The 19,875-nt window shown below is 46.0% G+C and overlaps 1 protein-coding gene across 8 annotated transcripts in view; it reads left to right on the top strand.

Moving 5' to 3' along the window:
- Positions 1 to 19,875, top strand: part of LOC121863979 (nitric oxide synthase-like protein) — a 179,045-nt gene that overhangs the window by 49,039 nt on the left and 110,131 nt on the right. For 7 of the 8 annotated variants that reach the window (XM_042362835.1, XM_042362837.1, XM_042362838.1 and 4 more), the window contains exons 1-2: positions 3,578 to 3,668; positions 18,837 to 18,930. In XM_042362835.1, coding sequence (XP_042218769.1) covers positions 18,841 to 18,930 — 90 coding nt within the window. In that variant the 5' untranslated portion in view covers positions 3,578 to 3,668; positions 18,837 to 18,840. Of the gene's footprint in view, positions 1 to 3,577; positions 3,669 to 18,836; positions 18,931 to 19,875 lie in introns of those variants that run through there. The other variant, XM_042362836.1, reaches the window with a different exon arrangement.

Consider the following 19,875-nt stretch of genomic DNA (forward strand, 5'->3'; position numbering starts at 1 on the left):
ACCCCATGGCACCTCCCTCACACCCCATGGCACCTCCCTCACACCCCATGGCACCTCCCTCACACCCCACGGCACCTCCCTCACACCCCACACACCCTCACACCCCACGGCACCTCTCACACCCCATGGCACCTCCCCACACCCTATGGCACCTCACACCCCATGGCACCTCCCTCACACCCCACGGCACCTCCCTCACACCACCTCCCTCACCCCCCATGGCACCTCCCTCACCCCCATGGCACCTCCCCACACCCCATGGCACCTCCCCACACCCCACGGCACCTCCTCACACCCCACGGCACCTCCCTCACACCCCACGGCACCTCCCCACACCCCATGGCACCTCCTCACACCCCACGGCACCTCACACCCCATGGCACCTCCCTCACACCCTATGGCACCTCCTGGCCCTCCTCACACCCCACGGCACCTCCCTCACACCCCACAGCACCTCCCCTCACACCCCACGGCACCTCCCTCACACCCCCACACCCCAGCACCTCCCTCACACCCCACGGCACCTCCTCACACCCCACGGCACCTCCCTCACACCCCTATGGCACCTCCCACACCCCACGGCACCTCCCTCACACCCTATGGCACCTCCTCCATCACACCCCATGGCACCTCCTCACACCCCACGGCACCTCCTCACACCCCATGGCACCTCCATCACACCCCCATGGCACCTCCCCACACCCCACGGCACCTCCCCACACACCTATGGCACCTCCCTCACACCCCACGGCACCCCCTACACCCCACGGCACCTCCTCTTCACACCCCACGGCACCCTCACACCCCACGGCACCTCCCCACACCCCACGGCACCTCCCTCACACCCTATGGCACCATGGCACCTCCTCACACCCCTATGGCACCTCACACCCCATGGCACGGCACCTCCCTCACACCACCTCCCCACACCCCATGGCACCTCCCTCACACCCCATGGCACCTCCCCTCACACCCCCCATGGCACCTCCCCACACCCCATGGCACCTCCTCACACCCCACGGCACACCTCCATGGCACACCCCATGGCACCTCCCCCTCACACCCCATGGCACCTCCCTCACACCCCATGGCACCCCTGGCACCTCCCTCACACCCCATGGCACCTCCCTCACACCCCATGGCACCTCCCTCACACCCCATGGCACCTCCCTCACACCCCACGGTACCTTCCTCACACCCCACGGCACTCCCTCACACCCCATGGCATCTCCCTCACACTAACCCACCCTCATACCCACCCTAACTCACTCTCATACCCCACGGCCCACCCTCACACTCACTATAACCCACCACAACCCACCTTCAACCACCGTAACCTACCCTTATCCATCATAGCACACCCTTTCCCTCCCGCCTCCCCCAGGAATGTATCATAAGTGTGTTATGTCAACAAGCACGCACACACACACACACACAGAACCATCTCACCCAACACGGGAAACCCCCCCTACAAGTCGTGTCATCGGGGACTTTGTTTGACTCGCCACAACACAGTACAGTAATTCTCGGGACGGAAGAGTGTCTGTGGGCTCTTTCACGTCGCCACTAGTCTAAACACCTAACGAATGGATGGACACTATACCTACACTCGATGCTACCTACACTCGATACTACCTACACTCGATGCTACCTACACCCGATGCTACCTACACCCGATGCTACCTACACCCGATGCTACCTACACCCGATGCTACCTACACTCGATGCTACCTACACCCGATGATACCTACACCAATAACCACCTACACCACCACCTACCATTACCATCGTTACTACCACTACCACCACTACTACCACTACCATCACAGACACTCATCATTCACCATCCAATACAACATTCATCACCCACCACTAACATTCATCGCCCACCACTAACATTCATCGCCCACCACTAACATTCATCGCCCACCACTAACATTCATCCCCCACCATAACCTTCACCACCCACCATAACCTTCACCACCCACCAAAACATTCACTAGATCTGGGGAATAAATGCATATCTAAAAATGGTAATTAGGTGTCTTTAGCAAATCTCATAACTATGCACTCTGTACAGCACTTCAGGATGCAGGCCGTTCTGTGGCTTTACGATGAATGCATATGCATGTCCGTATCATGGGGAATGAGGCATCAGGTGGCCTTGCCAAGGCTGGCTGTAACAAGGCCACATCTGACTACTTTGTTCCTCGAACTTTTTCAGCTTAGGACCCAAATTCGCCGCAAACAGAGAGAAGCTCGGGAAGGAGCCACCCCCCTGGACTCCCCGCCCACCTGGTACGATGTCCTCCGTAAACTCCCTGATCTCCCGTATGTCTATGGGAAAGGAACACGGAAAAGGGACGTGATTGCTGCCCGTATCATCATAGGGTATGACTTTGCTTGGGAGATTGGTATCCCCGCCTCCCCTGAGCAACGTGCTTGTGCATTATGCAGAAGATCCGACAGCAGCACCCTTATCCACTACCTCCTAAGATGTCCCCACACACAACGCTTCCGTGACGCCTGCTGGACCACCACTCCACGACCTTTTATAAAATTTACATATACTTGTGACACTTGCCAGATGCTTCTGGTGTTATTGTACAGGGGTACCTAGTGACAGCACTGGGATCCTGTTTCCTTTATCAACGAATAAGATATTGACATTAAATAGCACACTGTATAGTGTTCTTTTAGTGACCTTGTGTGTGTGCACACGTATACTGTAGTATATCGTACGTGTATTTTTGAACACATTGATTCATTACAGACCTCTTCTTAACACACACACACACACACACACACACACACAGATTAGATTTTTTTAGATTGCCCCCGAGGGGGCTAGTTTATTGGGCACCCCTTACATCTTGTGCAAGGTGAAGCGCAGAAGCGTTTACAGCGCACACAGATTACAGATTGCCCCGGAGGGGGCTAGTTTATTGGGCACCCCCTTACATCCTGTGCAAGGTGAAGCGCAGAAGCGTTTACAGTGCCCAACTGGGAAGCATGCGGAGTTCATGCTTGCCTTTATGACTCATGCATTAAGGGCGTGGAAGCCTGAAGGGTCATAGCCATGACGTCTGACAATACCCCTAATACGACCTTTGATATTACCCCTGATAATACCCCTGACACGACCTTTGACATAACTCCTAACATGAACTTTGACATGATCCCTGATATGATACCCGACATGACCCCTGAAATGCCCCCTGACATGACCTGTGACATGACTCCTGATATCTCCTTCATAGTGTGATAACGACTGCAAGTGTGACCAATCAATTCAAACCGTTGTGTGTCAGTAGTGTAGGGAACCCATGTAAACATACCTCCCTCCCTCCTACACGTAACACGCACCTGGGAGGGTTGTGAGGGGGAGGGAGGGAGGGAGGGATGGGAAAGAGACGGGAAGAGAGTCTTGGTGAGGGGAGGGGGGGATAATTATTTGTTACGTGTGTATTTGTAACGTGTGTGTGTTTGTGTACGTGCGTGCGTGCGTGCGTGCGTGCGTGTTCCGGTGATGGAATGTGTTGTGTGTGGTCGTGTGCACTTGCTAGCTCAGTCCTGCTCGGGGCGTCGATTAAGCATCTGCTCCTCGCCTAACCCTGCCTGCCTGCCGCTTCACTGTTCACCCACAAGTCTTGACGCTCACACTCCAGGTATTCGCTGTTCATTACTTCCCCACTGTGCTTTGAGAGAGAATTTTCTTCTTCTTTCTTAGCCATGTTTGTGTTCGTGTGTGTCCGTTAAGATAATGTCCAAAGGGATGGCCATTTGTGGTGTGATAATATTGATATAAGATATACACACATGTTGGGGTAAGATTTCTAACAGGTGGTCGACGATCATAGCTCAAAAAAAAAATCCTAGCATATGTGTGGTTTGTGGTAGGACGTGTGTGTGGTTTGTGGTAGGACGTGTGGAGTTCAGCCCCTCCTAGTTAGGTGGTTGGACAGGTAGTGTGTATGTGTGTGTGTATATGTGGGTATGGGTGGGTGCACTGGTCATGATGGTGCCCTGGGCAAGGTACACAAGAATGGAGGAAACTGTAGCGGGCCTATTGGCCCATACTGGGCAGTCCCGTTTACACCCAACCCCTTTCGCTCATATATCCACCCAACCTATGTTTGAAGCTATCCAGCGTATTCGAGTTAATGATGATGTTTGGTAACTTGTTCCACTCATCCACTACTCTATTTCCAAACCAATGGTTACCTTTCTCGCGCCTAAATCTATGAGTTCACTTCTTGTTGGATAGTTGCGAACTCGTAGCAATGGTTTTAAATTAGACAAATTTAGATTTTGGCGCGATAGGTAAACATTGGTTTGGAAATAGAGTAGTGGATGAGTGGAACAAGTTACCAAACACACACACACACACACACACACACACATACGAGAGCTTGTACGAGTATATGTGACGAGTAAGAATGTCAAGCAACGAATTTTAATGTTTTGACATTGACATTAAGCTAGAGTTGTGACGTCACGGTTTTGTGAGTGAGGCAGAGGTGAAGGGAAGGACAACACCCCAGGGAAGACAGAATACAGGATCCTTAACCATAAGAATAAAATCACAATCAAAGTCTTGGGCCTGGGAGGCTCCTGACCACAGAAAAACCTCCCCCTACCACTTGTCTTCCCTCCTTCCACAGTACCAGAAATCCCAGCACCTATAGATTACAGTTGTCACTAAAGGGTTAACTTTATTTACACATAGTAACTAAGGTGAAATACATAAAACACCAACCAGGGAGTCGATAGCTTAGCTGGTATTCCTTGGGTGTCGTTGCTGAGTAATGGTCGACAATGACAGAGTGAGAAGGTATTGTGTCAGGGAAATTCAACGAGGAAATAACAGCAATTGAAAACCCGGGAGGAATATGACCAGAACACCAAGTCACTGTTGTTGTTGTTGTATTGAATGCGTTGTATAGAAAGCCAAGGTCAATGTCCCAATAGTCACTGCCTTAAAACAGGTAACAGGTTATACACTTAACTGGGATTGTAGAGTATCATGAAACTAAAATAGATATATTAGATAAAGAACAAGATAAACTGGAACTACAGATGGCAGACTCCATGAATGAGTTCAAGAAAGTTCAAGAATATACAGGTAATCATGGCCAAAGCGACGCCCCCGGTGGTCCAAACATATCATCAGTGGTTAATGAAACACAAATCTTTATGGGAAGTTCAAGGATTAACTGGAAGCAGACAGACTCGAGGATAACCTCATCATAAGAAATCTGGAGAGGAAGGTGGAAGAATCGGGTAAACCGTGAATTAAAAAAGTGGTTAACTTTGTAGAGGAGTTGGGCGTCACAGGTGTGGACAGATTTCATAAACGATCTGTACAACTAGTGAGAATCACCATCCCAATGCCCGAGTACAGGAAGGTGTTCTTGAGGAAGGTACGGAACCTTAAGCAAGTAGCAGAATATAGCAATGAACACTCACTGTAAGATCATTCTGCACCTTTACGGGGTTATACAATAAGATACACCGGACCAGGAAATCTGGCAACACTCGTCACGGCTTCTGTCGCAGTGATTGTTGCGGATGGTTTCAGAGCCAAGGGTGCAGATTAATTTTTTTAGTGAGTGTACACGCGACTCTCGACCTGATACGTTGACAACAATGGCACTACAAAGAACTGAGGAACATACGGAGAGTCTGGCAGCATCCCATACAAAGAGAACGTTCAGACCAGACGAAATCAGGTAGATGGAGTGGATGGACATCGGCGAGGACAATCATGCAAGACCCTTTCCTCACAACACATATGTGTTGAGGAAAGGGTCTTGAGAGAACATTCTCAATTTGGTCTTGACGACTAAGGAGGCACTGGAGGGTGAGATCCACGTCGGAGAAAAACTCACTCCGGATCATAATCTATGTGAGGAACCATGGTGGCTGCTGCCAACACATGTGGGGAAGCTACTTAAACTAAAGGAAGAATCGGGTATAGAAGAATCAGGCAGAAATTTAAAGGAATCTTTGAGGCAGCTGTTGAAAAGGAAGGAAGTTCAGATGGAGAAGCCACAACGCCAACAGAGCCATGAAAAGAAATGACGTACTGTTTGAAGAAGAAGAAATTATAGATTATAAAACATCATGTTGATTATGGATTATACAGAAGAGCCCTCGGTGTGACCAGTGAAGAAATTAGACCTGCGAGACGATACTTCAGAAGAAGTTGACCCTAAATACTAAGATCCTGTTGGCCCTCTGAAGGATGATAACAACCTGTCTCTGGAGGACGATCAACAAAGTGACCCCTTAAGAGAGCCGTCAATGTAGATGGTCAGCGTGATGCTATTTTCAGTTTGTAAGTTATATACTATGTGTTCAAGACCTTCCTGCCAGGGTGGCAGGAATAGCTGTTGTGGCTCAGCTTTGTATAGATTTTCTAGTTCAAACATCTGCATATGTGTAGCTGTAGTTTGCATTCATTTAGATTCACCAGTTCCATATCTCTCATAGTCTAGCAGTTTCATGGACACAATGTTGTCAGGATCACCACGCAAAAGCTTCAGGGCTATCATGAGGTTGACTTTAATTATTCTATATTTGGCACTGGGTATACCTATAAAAAAGAATTTCCACGCTAACCCGGATCGTAAGCCACGCCCCTCTTCTATAAAACAGCTGATTGGTTCAACAAAAAATTTCTTGTAGCTGTCCATTTACTCGAACTAAACCTGTTATTCTCTAAAACAATATTAAATATCTGGCCTATCAAAATTCAAATAATTTCAAGGCATTAGCACTTCAGAGAGGATGTTAGAAAATTTTAAATATTTACCATAAAAGGTCGAAATCAAATATGAAATTCGCTTTCGAATGAAGTCTTTTCATTATTTCTTTGTTTTGTACCAAACATACTGTAAAGTAAACAGAAACAAATGATACCAAACGTAGAGGCTTAACATTTTCATTCTCTGTCATCAAGTATCAAGAGATTTGGCGCATATGAACGAAAGCCTCGGCCACTGACGGACGAGGTATAAGTTCATTTGTGTGCCATATTATTCTAATGCGAGTTATACCGTACTGGCAGTTGCCGCAGCACGAGTTTGCCGCAGTACGAGTTATGTGTCCAGTTGATCTGTCACTAGCAGCTGATCACCCCTTCATTTCCCGCCAAGTCCAGTAGTTGTTCCCTTGATCGTTTTACCCCCTCCCGGACTGTGCGCATTTATGCAGTATCGAGTTTTATCAGTTATATAAATGATTTGGGATTTATACTGTACCTACAAACTGTAGTTCATTAGCTATTGTGCTATATGTTTGGTATCATTTAGTTCTGTTTGCTTTATGTTTGGTACAAAACAAAGAAATAATGAAAAAACTTCATTCGAAAGCGAATTTCATCTTTGACTTCGACCTTTTATGATATTTAAAATTGTCTAACATCATCTGTTAGCGAAAAAGTAGTAAAGTTGTTTCCTCATACTAAGTACTCCATATACTCCTGGGACAATCTAGGATAATTCTGAGGGCCTTATTTTGCATTTTTAAGATTTTTCAGTGTCTTTCACGTCACGAAGGACAAGAACCGGCATGTGGCAGTGTGGGTGACTGCAGTAGTCATGTGTGTGGCTCTATTATAAATTAACCTGTGTTTAACTTCAGTACGAAGTTTCGAGACCAACTTGTGTTTTACCTGTGAGAATGTATGTTTATTTTGTCTATAATTTTGTTTGGATAAATTAATGTCTTTTGTTTCGAGTTTATTCATATATATATATATATATATATATGTGTGTGTGTGTGTGTGTGTGTGATAATTATGATAATGATAATTGTAATGCTAATTATATAAAAAAATTTAATAACAATAACGGTTTATCTAAAGAACATTGTAACCAAAGTACTGAAAATTTTACAATAAACAGAGATGATAAAAGTTACCTATTGGGAAGTATTTCACTGGCCTGACAAAACCTTTCGGTATAAAACGAGAAGAAACCTGAAGTGACCAAACAAGTTAACTCTGGGTCTGGTAGTATTCTGAGTGTAGTTACGGAACCGAGTTTATAAACTGCCATGTGAGTACTGGTGGTTCATGGCCCCAACAAGATCTTTCTCACGGTCCAGTTATGTTCACACTTCGGTGCCAAGAACAGTTGTAACCACTTCTTTCCCCTTGGCTGGTCATTGAGTGCGTTTTTTTTTCCACACTCATCACGTGATCTTACGAGGTCTCCAAGCTTGCATTGGGTGTTGGAGAAAGTTCCTGTTTCTCACTTGGAAGCTGGAAGTTCTCTCTCTCTCTCTCTCTCTCTCTCTCTCTCTCTCTCTCATAGAAAAAATATCTCCCTAACCATTAAATATTTAAGTGTATAACAGCGTAGCTGCAGAAACCAAGATGGCGGTAAATTTCCTCATAAGACTGTAACCGTTTATAGACAATGGCTACTATTTGTATTATGTAACGTCCACTTTACGATGAAATGAGGAAAATATGACGTAATTAAATGAAGCTACGGAAGTGAGTCTTGTTAAGATTGTGAAGTTAGGTTAATATGGTGCAGTTTTTCAGGCAAGCTGATAATGGGATTTTTAGTAAGTTGGAGACCCCGAGGCTGTGGGTGTGGAGGTTATGTTGTGGGAGGGGTGTTGTGGGAGGAGTGTTGTGGGAGGGGGTGTTGTGGGTGTGTTTTGGGGGGCGCTGCTCCACCTGAAGAAATATGCAAAATAAAAAAAATAAACGGAAAATCCCTCATAAATCAAAACATCTCGGCAGGTTTTATCTTAGTTGTAAGAATTGTTTTTCTCCAGAATTTATTGGTGAAAAAATCCGTTTTCTATGTAAGACAAAAGTGAGAATCCCATTTTATGAATTAGTGTTGGTACAAGACGGTGGGGTGTGGAGAAGTTACACGTGCCTCAAGTAACACAGTATACTGAGCCCTGGTGTAGTGGTGGATGACAGTGTTGCATTGAGTGCTCAAGACACATGTATACATGATGACACGGTCCAGAGAGTGATACAGACACATTAGTTTTTATTTGTTTTTGTTGAACATATATGAGGCCATACTTAGTAGAAGGCTGAGACAGTGTCGTCCAGCGCGGGTCCATCTCCTTAAGGGGGGAGAACAGGCAGGCCTTGGGGGCAGCTCCTGGGCCTAGAGGTGACCATCCTCGTGCTGGTGTAACTCTGTGCACACATATCCTCTCTCTATAAACAACCTCCTCCTGGTCTTGTCCTGACCAGTGTACAGCATGTGCTTGTTGGATGAAGCAGCAACACTTACCGCACAACACTTCCTCCCGGGTGTTGCCTGGCAGTCTTAACAGCACCCCAGCAAGCTCCGGTAGAACACTCCAGGTAACCCGGGCTGTTATCTCACCCTGGCCACCTGGTGTTGAAGCAGTGTCATATCCTGTTAGTGCTTGAGACTTTGGGAAGTCGTGGGATTTTTTATGACCAAGTCTGACGGATATTTCGTGAGCGGTCAAGTGACGGAAACTTCTCCCTGTATCATCACGACCAAGACCACACCATCACGACCAAGACCACACCATCACGGCCAAGACCACACCATCACGGCCAAGACCACACCATCACGGCCACACCACACCATCACGGCCCAAGACCACACCATCACGGCCAAGACCACACCATCACGGCCAAGACCACACCATCACGGCCAAGACCACACCATCACGACCACACCATCACGACCAAGACCACCATCACGCATAACACCATCACGGCAACACCACACCATCAAGCACCACACCATCACAAACAGCACCACATGGACAACTCCATACCATCACGGCCAACACCACACCTCACGGCAACACCACAAACACCACACCACGAACAACACCACACCATCACGAACAGCACCATCACAAACAACACCACACCATCACGAACAACACCACTCCATCACGAACAGCACCACACCATCACGGTCAACACCACGCCATCACGAACAACACCACACCATCACGAACAGCATCACGGCCAGCACCACACCATCACGAACAACACCACACCATCACGAACAGCACCACACCATCACGGCCAGCACCACACCATCACGAACACCACCACACCATCTCGGTCAACACCACACCATCACGAACAGCACCACACCATCACGAACAGCACCACACCATCACGAACAACACCACACCATCACGAACAACACACACCATCACGGCCAGCACCACACCATCACGAACACCACCACACCATCACGAACAACACCACACCATCACGGCCAGCACCACACCATCACGAACAACACCACACCATCACGGCCAGCACCACACCATCACGGCCAGCACCACACCATCACGAACAACACCACACCATCACGAACAGCACCACACCATCACGGCCAGCACCACACCATCACGCACAACACCACACCATCACGCACAACACCACACTTAGGAGTATTTGTAAGCCCTGACCTGCGGCCTAGAAAACTGAGTTAATGTTCGAAATAAGGTAAACAGAGTATTAGGTTTTATATCTAGAAGTGTAAGTAATAAGAGTGCGGAGGTCTTATTGCAACTATATCTTGCGGTAGTCAGGCCGCACCTCGATTATGCTGTTCAGTTCTGGTGCCCTTATTATAGAATGGATATCAATTAACTGGAGTCGGTGCAGCGAAGAATGACGAAAATGATTCCGGGACTTAGAAACCTTCCATGTCAAGATATATTAAAGAAACTAAACTTGCATTTCCTATAAAGACGAAGTGTGGGGAGATATGATAGAAGTATTTAAGTGGGTGAAATGAATCAATAAAGGAGATATAGATAAAGTTCTTATAATATCCGAGCAGGATAGGACTCGTAGCAACGGATTTAAGTTGGATAAGTTTAGGTTTAGGAAGGAGATAGGAAGGAACTGGTTCACAAATAGGGTGGTGGACGAGTGGAACAAGCTTAGCAACTTTGTAGTAAGTGCTGGGACGCTGGAAAGTTTTAAAAGGAGGCTAGATAGATTCATGGATGATAGAGAGTGGTTGTAACTCTCGACAGAAGCTACCATGCACAGGCCAACTGGCCTATTGCAGACTCCTTATTTCCTTGTGTTCTTATGTGACACCACACCACGCGCAACACTACACCATCACGCAACACTACACCATCACGCACACCATCACCCACACCATCACCCACACCATCACGCACACCATCACCCACACCATCACGCACACCATCACCCACACCATCATGCACACCACTAAACCATCACGCACACCATTACGCACACCACACCATTACGCACACCACCACACCATTACGCACACCACCACACCATTACGCACACCACCACACCATCACGCACACCACCACACCATCACGCACAACACAACACAACACAACACCACACCAACATCCTCGACACCGGCTCCTACTACCACCTGAGATCCCTAGCCCGAGAATTGCTGTTCGACACCACAACCGCATCCAGCCCATACGTGCACGAACTGATCGCTATAAGAACAGCCCAGTCCCAACCATTGTAAAAATTATCAATAACTTGTAATAAACCAGTGTATTCACTCCCAGTAAACACTACTCCTTGCACTGTCATTATGTTGAAATGAACTGTAGTTTGAGCTTTTCCCCATCTAGTTATTATATATCTTATTTGTATCACTTATGTTACTTGTATATTATTTGTAATTCGAAACCCATTCCCCAAATATGCAACTGTATATTTTCAGCCTTCTGGCTGCCAAGCTCTTTCAATAAACCGTTAATTATTATTATTATTATTATTATTATTATTATTATTATTATTATTATTATTATTACACGCACAAACTGGTGGTGAAAAAACCCACCAAGGACACAACAACAACAGCTAAGTGTACCAACTCTTTCAGTCCTTTGATAGACGAATTGGACGTTAGCAGGGACAGGGCTGACAAGGAAGGTACGAAAACCTTAATTATTGGCGATTCCCAGGTACGGTACTTGGACAGAGCTTTTTGTGGTAAAAATAAAAATAGGATGAGGGTGTGTTTGCCAGGAGCTGGGGTGGGGGATATAATTGACAGGATGGACAATATCTTGTCTGGTAATGGGAACAAACCCATTATCTGCCTCAGTGCAGGAGGCAATGATATTGGCCGGTGTAGGAGTGAGGAGCTTCTTGATAAGTTCAAGACAGCTATAGAACGTATTAGGTCGAAGGGAGGGATCCCTATCATATATGGTGTCCTGCCTAGGAGAGTTGGCAATGAATGTTTGTCAAGGGCAGTTGGTGTCAACGGCCGTCTTGACGGCCAATATCAATCCCATTCATTGACAACTGGGAAAACTTTACGGCAGAAGGGACCTTTATGCTAGGGATGGGGTGGCAACCCTGGCTGGCTCTCTCGAGAGGGCAGTTCAAAAGATGTCGAAATCTTTAAACTGGGGTGGAGGAGACTGCAGTGGGAGCTGGTAAACAAAGTGAAAGGCTACAGGGAAATAGTGCTAGGAATTATGACAAAACTAAATTAGGCAGGGAGTTAAAACCTAAATGCGACAAAGAGAGGACTCAGAACACGGCTAACCAAAATGTCTACTATGCAAACAGTAGAAGTATGAGAAACAAAATGGATGACAGAAGGGCGATGGTATGCACCGAAAAAATCTATATAATAGCATTCACCGAAACATGGATAAACCTAGACTCACGTGAGTTACCTGTCGAATAACAAATTGCAGGTTACAAATTGTTCCATACCGATAGGCAGATTAGGAAAGGAGGCGGGGTAGCAATCTATGTCAGGGATAATCTGAAGTGTGAAATAAATAAGGAAATAAAAACTGAGCGGAATACAGAAACAATTTGGATATAATTAATCGTTGGTTGGGAAAAATTAATCACAGGAGTAATATACAAACCTCCTAATCTTGATACAGTTAATGAGCGACTTATCTGGGATGAAATGAGCAGGGCTTTCATACATAGCAAAGTCTGTATAGTCGGCGACTTTAACTTTAGCCAAATAGATTGGATTGACCTTACGGGTAACTCAGAATCAGAGGATTTTCTTGAAACAATCCAGGACTGTTTCCTAAGCCAACATATAACCGAACCCTCCCGGGGTAATAATATACTCGATTTAGTTCTGTCAAACAGAGAAAACCCCATTAGTAATGTCGAGGTAGGGAACGAACTTGCTAACAGCGATTACAAAGAAATAAGATTCCAATTGGAATTTCAGGGCAGCCTCAAGGAAAATTCCACTATAGTCCCAAATTTCAGAAGGGCAAACTTTGATAGTTTGAAGTGGCAGCTGAGAGAAGGGGTATCACGCTTGGGGGTGAATTACATGACCTCATATGAGGTGACCTCACACACTGTACCCACAGAGGGCGAACTCACCTTACCTGGAGTCCTGACGGTTGAGAATGACCTGACCACAAGATCTGAGGTTGACGAGTTCCACAACAATTTAAATAACGAGTTACTTAATGCACAAAGGCAGAACATACCTTACAGAAAACTCAGATCAAACAACAATGACCCTAAATGGATAAATAACTATTTAAAGAACATTATTGGACAAAGGAAGGTTATAGGTAGGCGAATAAATCGTGGTGAAGTTTACCTCCGAGATTATTATAAGGTATTGGCCGGTAGGGTTAAGACCGAGATAAGAAAAGCAGAGGGGAATAATGAACTGAAGGTAGCAAGGGAGGCGAAGTCAAACCCCAAAGGATTCTATCAAATGTATCAAACTAAAACACGAAAAATCATTGGACCAATACAGTCGGATACCGGCTAGCTAACTGATAACGACGGAGAAATGAGCAATAATCTGAATAAATATTTTTCAACAGTTTTCACCACTGAAAATTTAAACATGATACCCGAGGCACCGACTCTATACAGAGATAGTGAAGAAATAAATTAAGCGAGATAGAAGTGACTAGTAACGATGTTAATAAGCAGCCTAATAAGTCACCAGGTCCCGATGAGATATTTGCCAAAGTATTGAAGGAGTTTAGTATGCACTTAGCAAAGCTGTTTAACATGTCCTTAAAAACGGGTGTAGTACCAAAATCCTGGAGGATAGCGAATGTAATACCAATTTTCAAGAAGGGAGGTAGATCACTATCCTCTAACTACCGTCCAATCAGTCTAACATCAATTGTAGGCAAATTACCGTAAGCAATCATTTCAAGCTCTATTCGAAATCACCTGGAGAAGCACCGATTGATCAATGATTCCCAACATGGCTTCACAAGCGGGCGTTCATGTCTAACTAATCTATTAACATTCTTTTCATCTGTTTTCGAATCAGTGGACGAGGGGCACAATGATGATGTGGTTATATACAAAGGAGTTCATACAAAGGAGTGTTAGTTACAAGACTAGCGAGGTCATCCTAAAACTGTATCTGCTCTTGTGAGACCACACCTGGATTACGCAGTTCAGTTCTGGTCACCGTATTACAGAATGGATATAGAATCCTTGGAAAGAATTCAGAGGAGAATGACAAGACTAATCCCGGGCATTAGGAACCTTGTGTATAGAGACAGGTTAAAGCATCTTAATTTGCACTCCCTTGAGAGACGTAGAGCGAGGGGCGACCTGGTAGAGGTGTATAAGTGGAAGGCAGGGCTAAACAAAGGGGACATTACAAAGGTACTCAAACTATCCAACCAGGAGTGAACTCGTAACAATGGTTTTAAATTAAGACAAATTTAGATTTAGGCGCGAAATAGGTAAACATTGGTTTGGAAATAAAGTACACCACCACACTATCACATACACCATAGACGCACAACACCACACCATCAGACACACCGTCACGCATAACACTACACCATATGCATCAGTAGTAAGTTTGTTGACCAAGGTAGTAATAAACGGTTGTCTCTCACTGCGTGACTATTTGCGTGGTTGGGTGAGTCAAGTAGGTAATGAAGAGGAGGTGTGGTGAGAGTGGTTACCCAAGTATGATAACAGCCCTCGTTCACTCTGTCTCGTCACGTAACGGAAGAAGCTGAAGGTCTCTCTTGATGCTTCCTTACTATGCGGGGGACGTACTCAGTGTCCTAGTGAGCTTAGGTTACGCTTCGTTAGGTCAGGTCAGGTCAGGTTAGGTTAGGTTAGTATTAGGTTGGATTAGATTGTTTACGCTAGGTTAGGTTAGGATACTTTAGGTTAGGTTAGTTTAAATGACTTTAGATTAGGTAAGGTTAGCGTTAGGGTGTTTAATAATCATATGAGTTAGGCTAGGGTGTTTAATCTTCAGGAGGTCCAGATAATGTGTTCAGCTGTGTATTCCTGGGAGCAGAGGACAGTAGCCGCTGACTGACTCACTAATACTGGGCCACGTCGTGAAAGTCTGTCTGTCATGTGTGGTAGAATAGCCATTACAGCTAAAACAGCAACAGCTTCATTTAAAGCTATAATGATAATAACTACATGAACAACTACCAAAACTACAATAAAAACTACAACAATTACAACTACATGAACAACTACAACAACTAAACTGAAAACTACAACAATAACCCCGACTACATGAACAACTACAACAACCAAACTACACCAAAAACTACAACAATAACCACCACCACAACAACTACAACAACCATAACCATTAAAACAATAACAAAAACTGCAACAATAACCACAACAACAACGACTACAACACTTTACCCACTAGGTCGCGGCTTTTATCTCGTGTCGGGTCCCAAGTTGTCAAATTGGGCGAAGATTGACTTGTAAACAGCGAGTTCCGACGTTAATATGCAGCCGGTTGATGGGGTCTGCGGAGGGGACCCATTCCCATCATAAGTGAAGGGGAGTGGAGGCCTGGGGGAGGGGTGGAGGGCTGTAGGAAGGGTGGCTGATGGGGAGGGCCTGGTAGAGGTGGTGCCAAATGGTGCCACAGATTCCCCTATATGGCACTCTGACGCTGATGGTATATTTTTATTGGATAATAGAGAGAGAAAGAGAGTGTGTGTGTGTGTGTATTATCTCACTGTACTAACAACACCAATAATAATAATAATAATAATAATAATAATAGTGTTTGTTATGGTGTGTTGAGCTACAGTGACGCAGGTAGCACAGGAGTGGGCGGGCCAGTGAGGTATGGTGATGGTCTTGGCAGGCTGTGTTGTTTCAGTCACTTGTGTGGTGTGAACACTTCGTTTACCTGTGTCTCAGCGATTGTCACTTGTTTCCTATACACCTGATGTTTCTCTCCCACTTTACACACACACACACACACACACACAGTTAAAACTCTAGATATACTTTATTTTTAGTTTAGTGCATGGTTGTCCAATGCACGTAGAACACATGGGGTGCACAACAGACTAGCCCGCAGCAATTACATTTCTTACCGCAGCTTCCCTTACAGCCACGTAACACCATGCTAGTAACCTCTCTGATGCCACTGGTCGGTCACTGTCTACCGTAAATAGCATCCCGTTTCTGAATTGCCATCCCCACCCAGTGTGAAACAACTTGTTCCCCGACCCTGTAGGAGTGGTTCTTGGCGGCCGCTGAAGTTGGGGGTAAACTCTCCATTTGGAACCCAGCTGAGCAGACTGAGGTTGTGTTGTCTCGCCTCATGTACAGTGTAACGATTATTCTCCAGAGGTAGACCGAACACACAACTTAGGAAGAAATGGATTTCCTACGCACGCAGCTTCATGATGAGTCAAGTCTAGTTGCCAAAACGAATTCAACTCCTTCGAGTCCTCCTCTTCACTCTAAAAAATAGCCAATGTCCTCTTTTTCTCAGTGTTATATAGTATAGGGCTCCATCTGTAGCACAACCTAAGGTGGGTCTGCACTGTGGGACTAACAGATTGCTACATTTTATGAGTGTTGTAGACAGATATTGGGTTTAGTCCGAAGAGAATTATAAAGTCCATACCAATGTCTGGCCTGCGCTGTAAGCATGGCCAACAAATCACTGTCCGTAGTTACGACCACAAAAGGTTATGTTTGATCATCTGCTGCAGTTACCACTGCAGTTTGAACAATAAAGTAATCGGCACCTTGCTCGCCCCACCACAGCCCACGAACTTGGTGAGGAGTTCAGTGATGATCCTCGCTTTGCTTTTGCAGGTTTGCCCCAAAAACTTTTTAGAATCAGAACGTCATCATAATAAGCTCAAAGATGATGTCTGCTGAGAAATTCTGAGTTACTCGGCTCTGCTGCTTTGGTGGACATTATGCAGCCATGTTCATCGAAAATTATATTTAATTCAGGGTCATCCTTCACGAGGACATGCGCTACATATGTGTCACACACACAGCTACCTGGAAGTATGTACTGTAGATTCACTGGGCTGACGCATTCTCTGCACAAGATGTTTGCGAGGACACGTTTAGTCTTTTGTGCGTGGTGTGTGTATCATATAGGGAGGGAAGATAGCCTCATGAACTCAAGCACGTATACTGTACTCCAGCATCTCGGTGTTGTTGATAAACGTCACACACATGACGAAGAAACTGGTGTTGACCTCCACTACTGGTCCGAGAGCTGACACTTTACTTTTCTATGTGAAGTCCAGTTGATGATTTGTGCCATATTATGACCTTAACCCATCACACTACAACCTTAACCCGTCACACTACAACCTTAACCCGTCACACTACAACCTTAACCAGTCACACAACATCCTTAACCCGTCACACTACAACCTTAACCCGTCACACTACAACCTTAACCCGTCACACTACAACCTTAACCCGTCGCACTACAACCTTAACCCGTCACACTACAACCTTAACCCGTCACACTACAACCTTAACCCGTCACACTACAACCTTAACCCGTCACACTACAACCTTAACCCGTCACACTACACACCTTAACCCGTCACACACAACAACCTTGTCACACTACAACCAACTCCGTCACACACACCTTAACCCGTCACACTACAACCTGTCACACCCCCGTCACACCAACCTTAACCCGTCACACTGTCACACTACAACCTTAACCCACCGTCACACTACAACTCCTTAAACCGTCACACTACAACCTTAACCCGTCACACTACAACCTTAACCGTCACTGTCACACTCACAACCTTAAACCGTCACACTACAACCTTAACCCGTCACACTACAACCTTAACCCGTCACACACAACCTTAACCCGTCACACTACAACCTTAACCCGTCACACACTAACCCTTAACCCGTCACACTACAACCTTAACCCGTCACACTACAACCTTAACCCGTCACACTACAACCCCTGTCACACTACGTCACACTACCTAACCCGTCACACTACACCACAACCCGTCACACTACAAACCCGTCACACTACAACCTTAACCCGTCACACAACAACCTTAACCTGTCACACAACAACCTTAACCCGTCACACTACAACCTTAACCCGTCACACTACAACCTTAACCCGTCACACCACAACCCAACCCGTCACACTACGTCACACTACAACCTTAACCGTCACACTACAACCTTAACCGTCACACTAAAAATCTTAACCTGTCATACTACAACCTTAACCCGTCACACAAACAACCTTAACCCGTCACACTACAACCTTAACCCGTCACACTACAACCTTAACCCGTCACACTACAACCTTAACCGTCACACTACAACCTTAACCAGTCACACAACAACCTTAACCCGTCACACAACAACCTTAACCCGTCACACAACAACCTTAACCCGTCACACTACAACCTTAACCCGTCACACTACAACCTTAACCCGTCACACAACAACCCTAACCCGTCACACAACAACCTGAACCTGTCACGTGTGTGTTATAGTTGTTACAGAGGTGTTACATGTGTCTTACGAAGTTATGTTTTTGTTACAGAAAGATGAAGGAGGTCACGTCGAAGCCACGGCGTCTACAGAACGTGACGACTGGCCACGAGGTGTATGACTCCCTCCACACCCGGACCCAGTCGGTGAGTGTAGCCCCGTCCTCCTGTGTACCTCCTTCTGCAGGGTGTTCCTCTCCCACACTACCTTCCACAGGGTCCAAATAAGCTATAATCTGTCTCTCTCACTCTCCCTCACACTGTGCCTCTCTCTCTCTCTCCCCCACACTCTCTCCCTCTCCCTCACACTCTCTCACTCTCACTCACACTGTGCCTCTCTCACTCTCCCTTACACTGTGCCTCTCTCTCTCCCTCACACTCTCTCACTCTCACTCACACTGTGCCTCTCTCACTCTCTCCCCACACTCTCTCCCTCACACTCTCTCCTCTCCCTCTCCCTCACACTCTTTTACTCTCCCTCACACTCTCTCACTCTCCCTCACCTCTCCTCTCCCTCTCCTCTCCCCACACTCTCTCCTCTCCCCACTCTCCCTCCCCCCCCTCTCTCCCTCTCCCCTCTCTCTCCTCTCCCTCACTCTCTCTCACTCTCCCTCACACTCTCTCACTCTCCCTCACACTCTCTCACTCTCCCTCACACACTCTCACTCTCTCTCACACTCTCCCTCACACTGTTCATCATTCCCGTACAACATAATCTGTTTCCGGCGTGTTAGTAAGTCCTTTGTATTCATAAGAAGATTAACTGTGACTTATTTTGATCTGTGAGTCGTTGGTGCGGTGGCAGAGTGGATACAGTGCTTGTAATGTGAGTTCTAACCTAACCTAATCTAGGGGGGGGGCTAATCTTCAGGTGATCTCAGCCATAATCACCAATACTTTTACTTTACCAGATGAAAATTAGCTTCTTTTTTTTTTCTTCAATTCATACAACTGGGAGGAGTAATGCTATTGATAATATTTACAGTGTATTAATATTGCTATTTTGTTGTTGTGTATTTATGTGTATGTTAGTGTTATTGATATTCTGTATATAAATAAAAACACGTGGGCTGTTACAGTGGTGAGTGTATA

This window comes from Homarus americanus, unplaced genomic scaffold (genome assembly GCF_018991925.1).
Source record: "Homarus americanus isolate GMGI-L3 unplaced genomic scaffold, GMGI_Hamer_2.0 scaffold6845, whole genome shotgun sequence".
Taxonomy (NCBI): Eukaryota; Metazoa; Arthropoda; class Malacostraca; order Decapoda; family Nephropidae; genus Homarus; species Homarus americanus.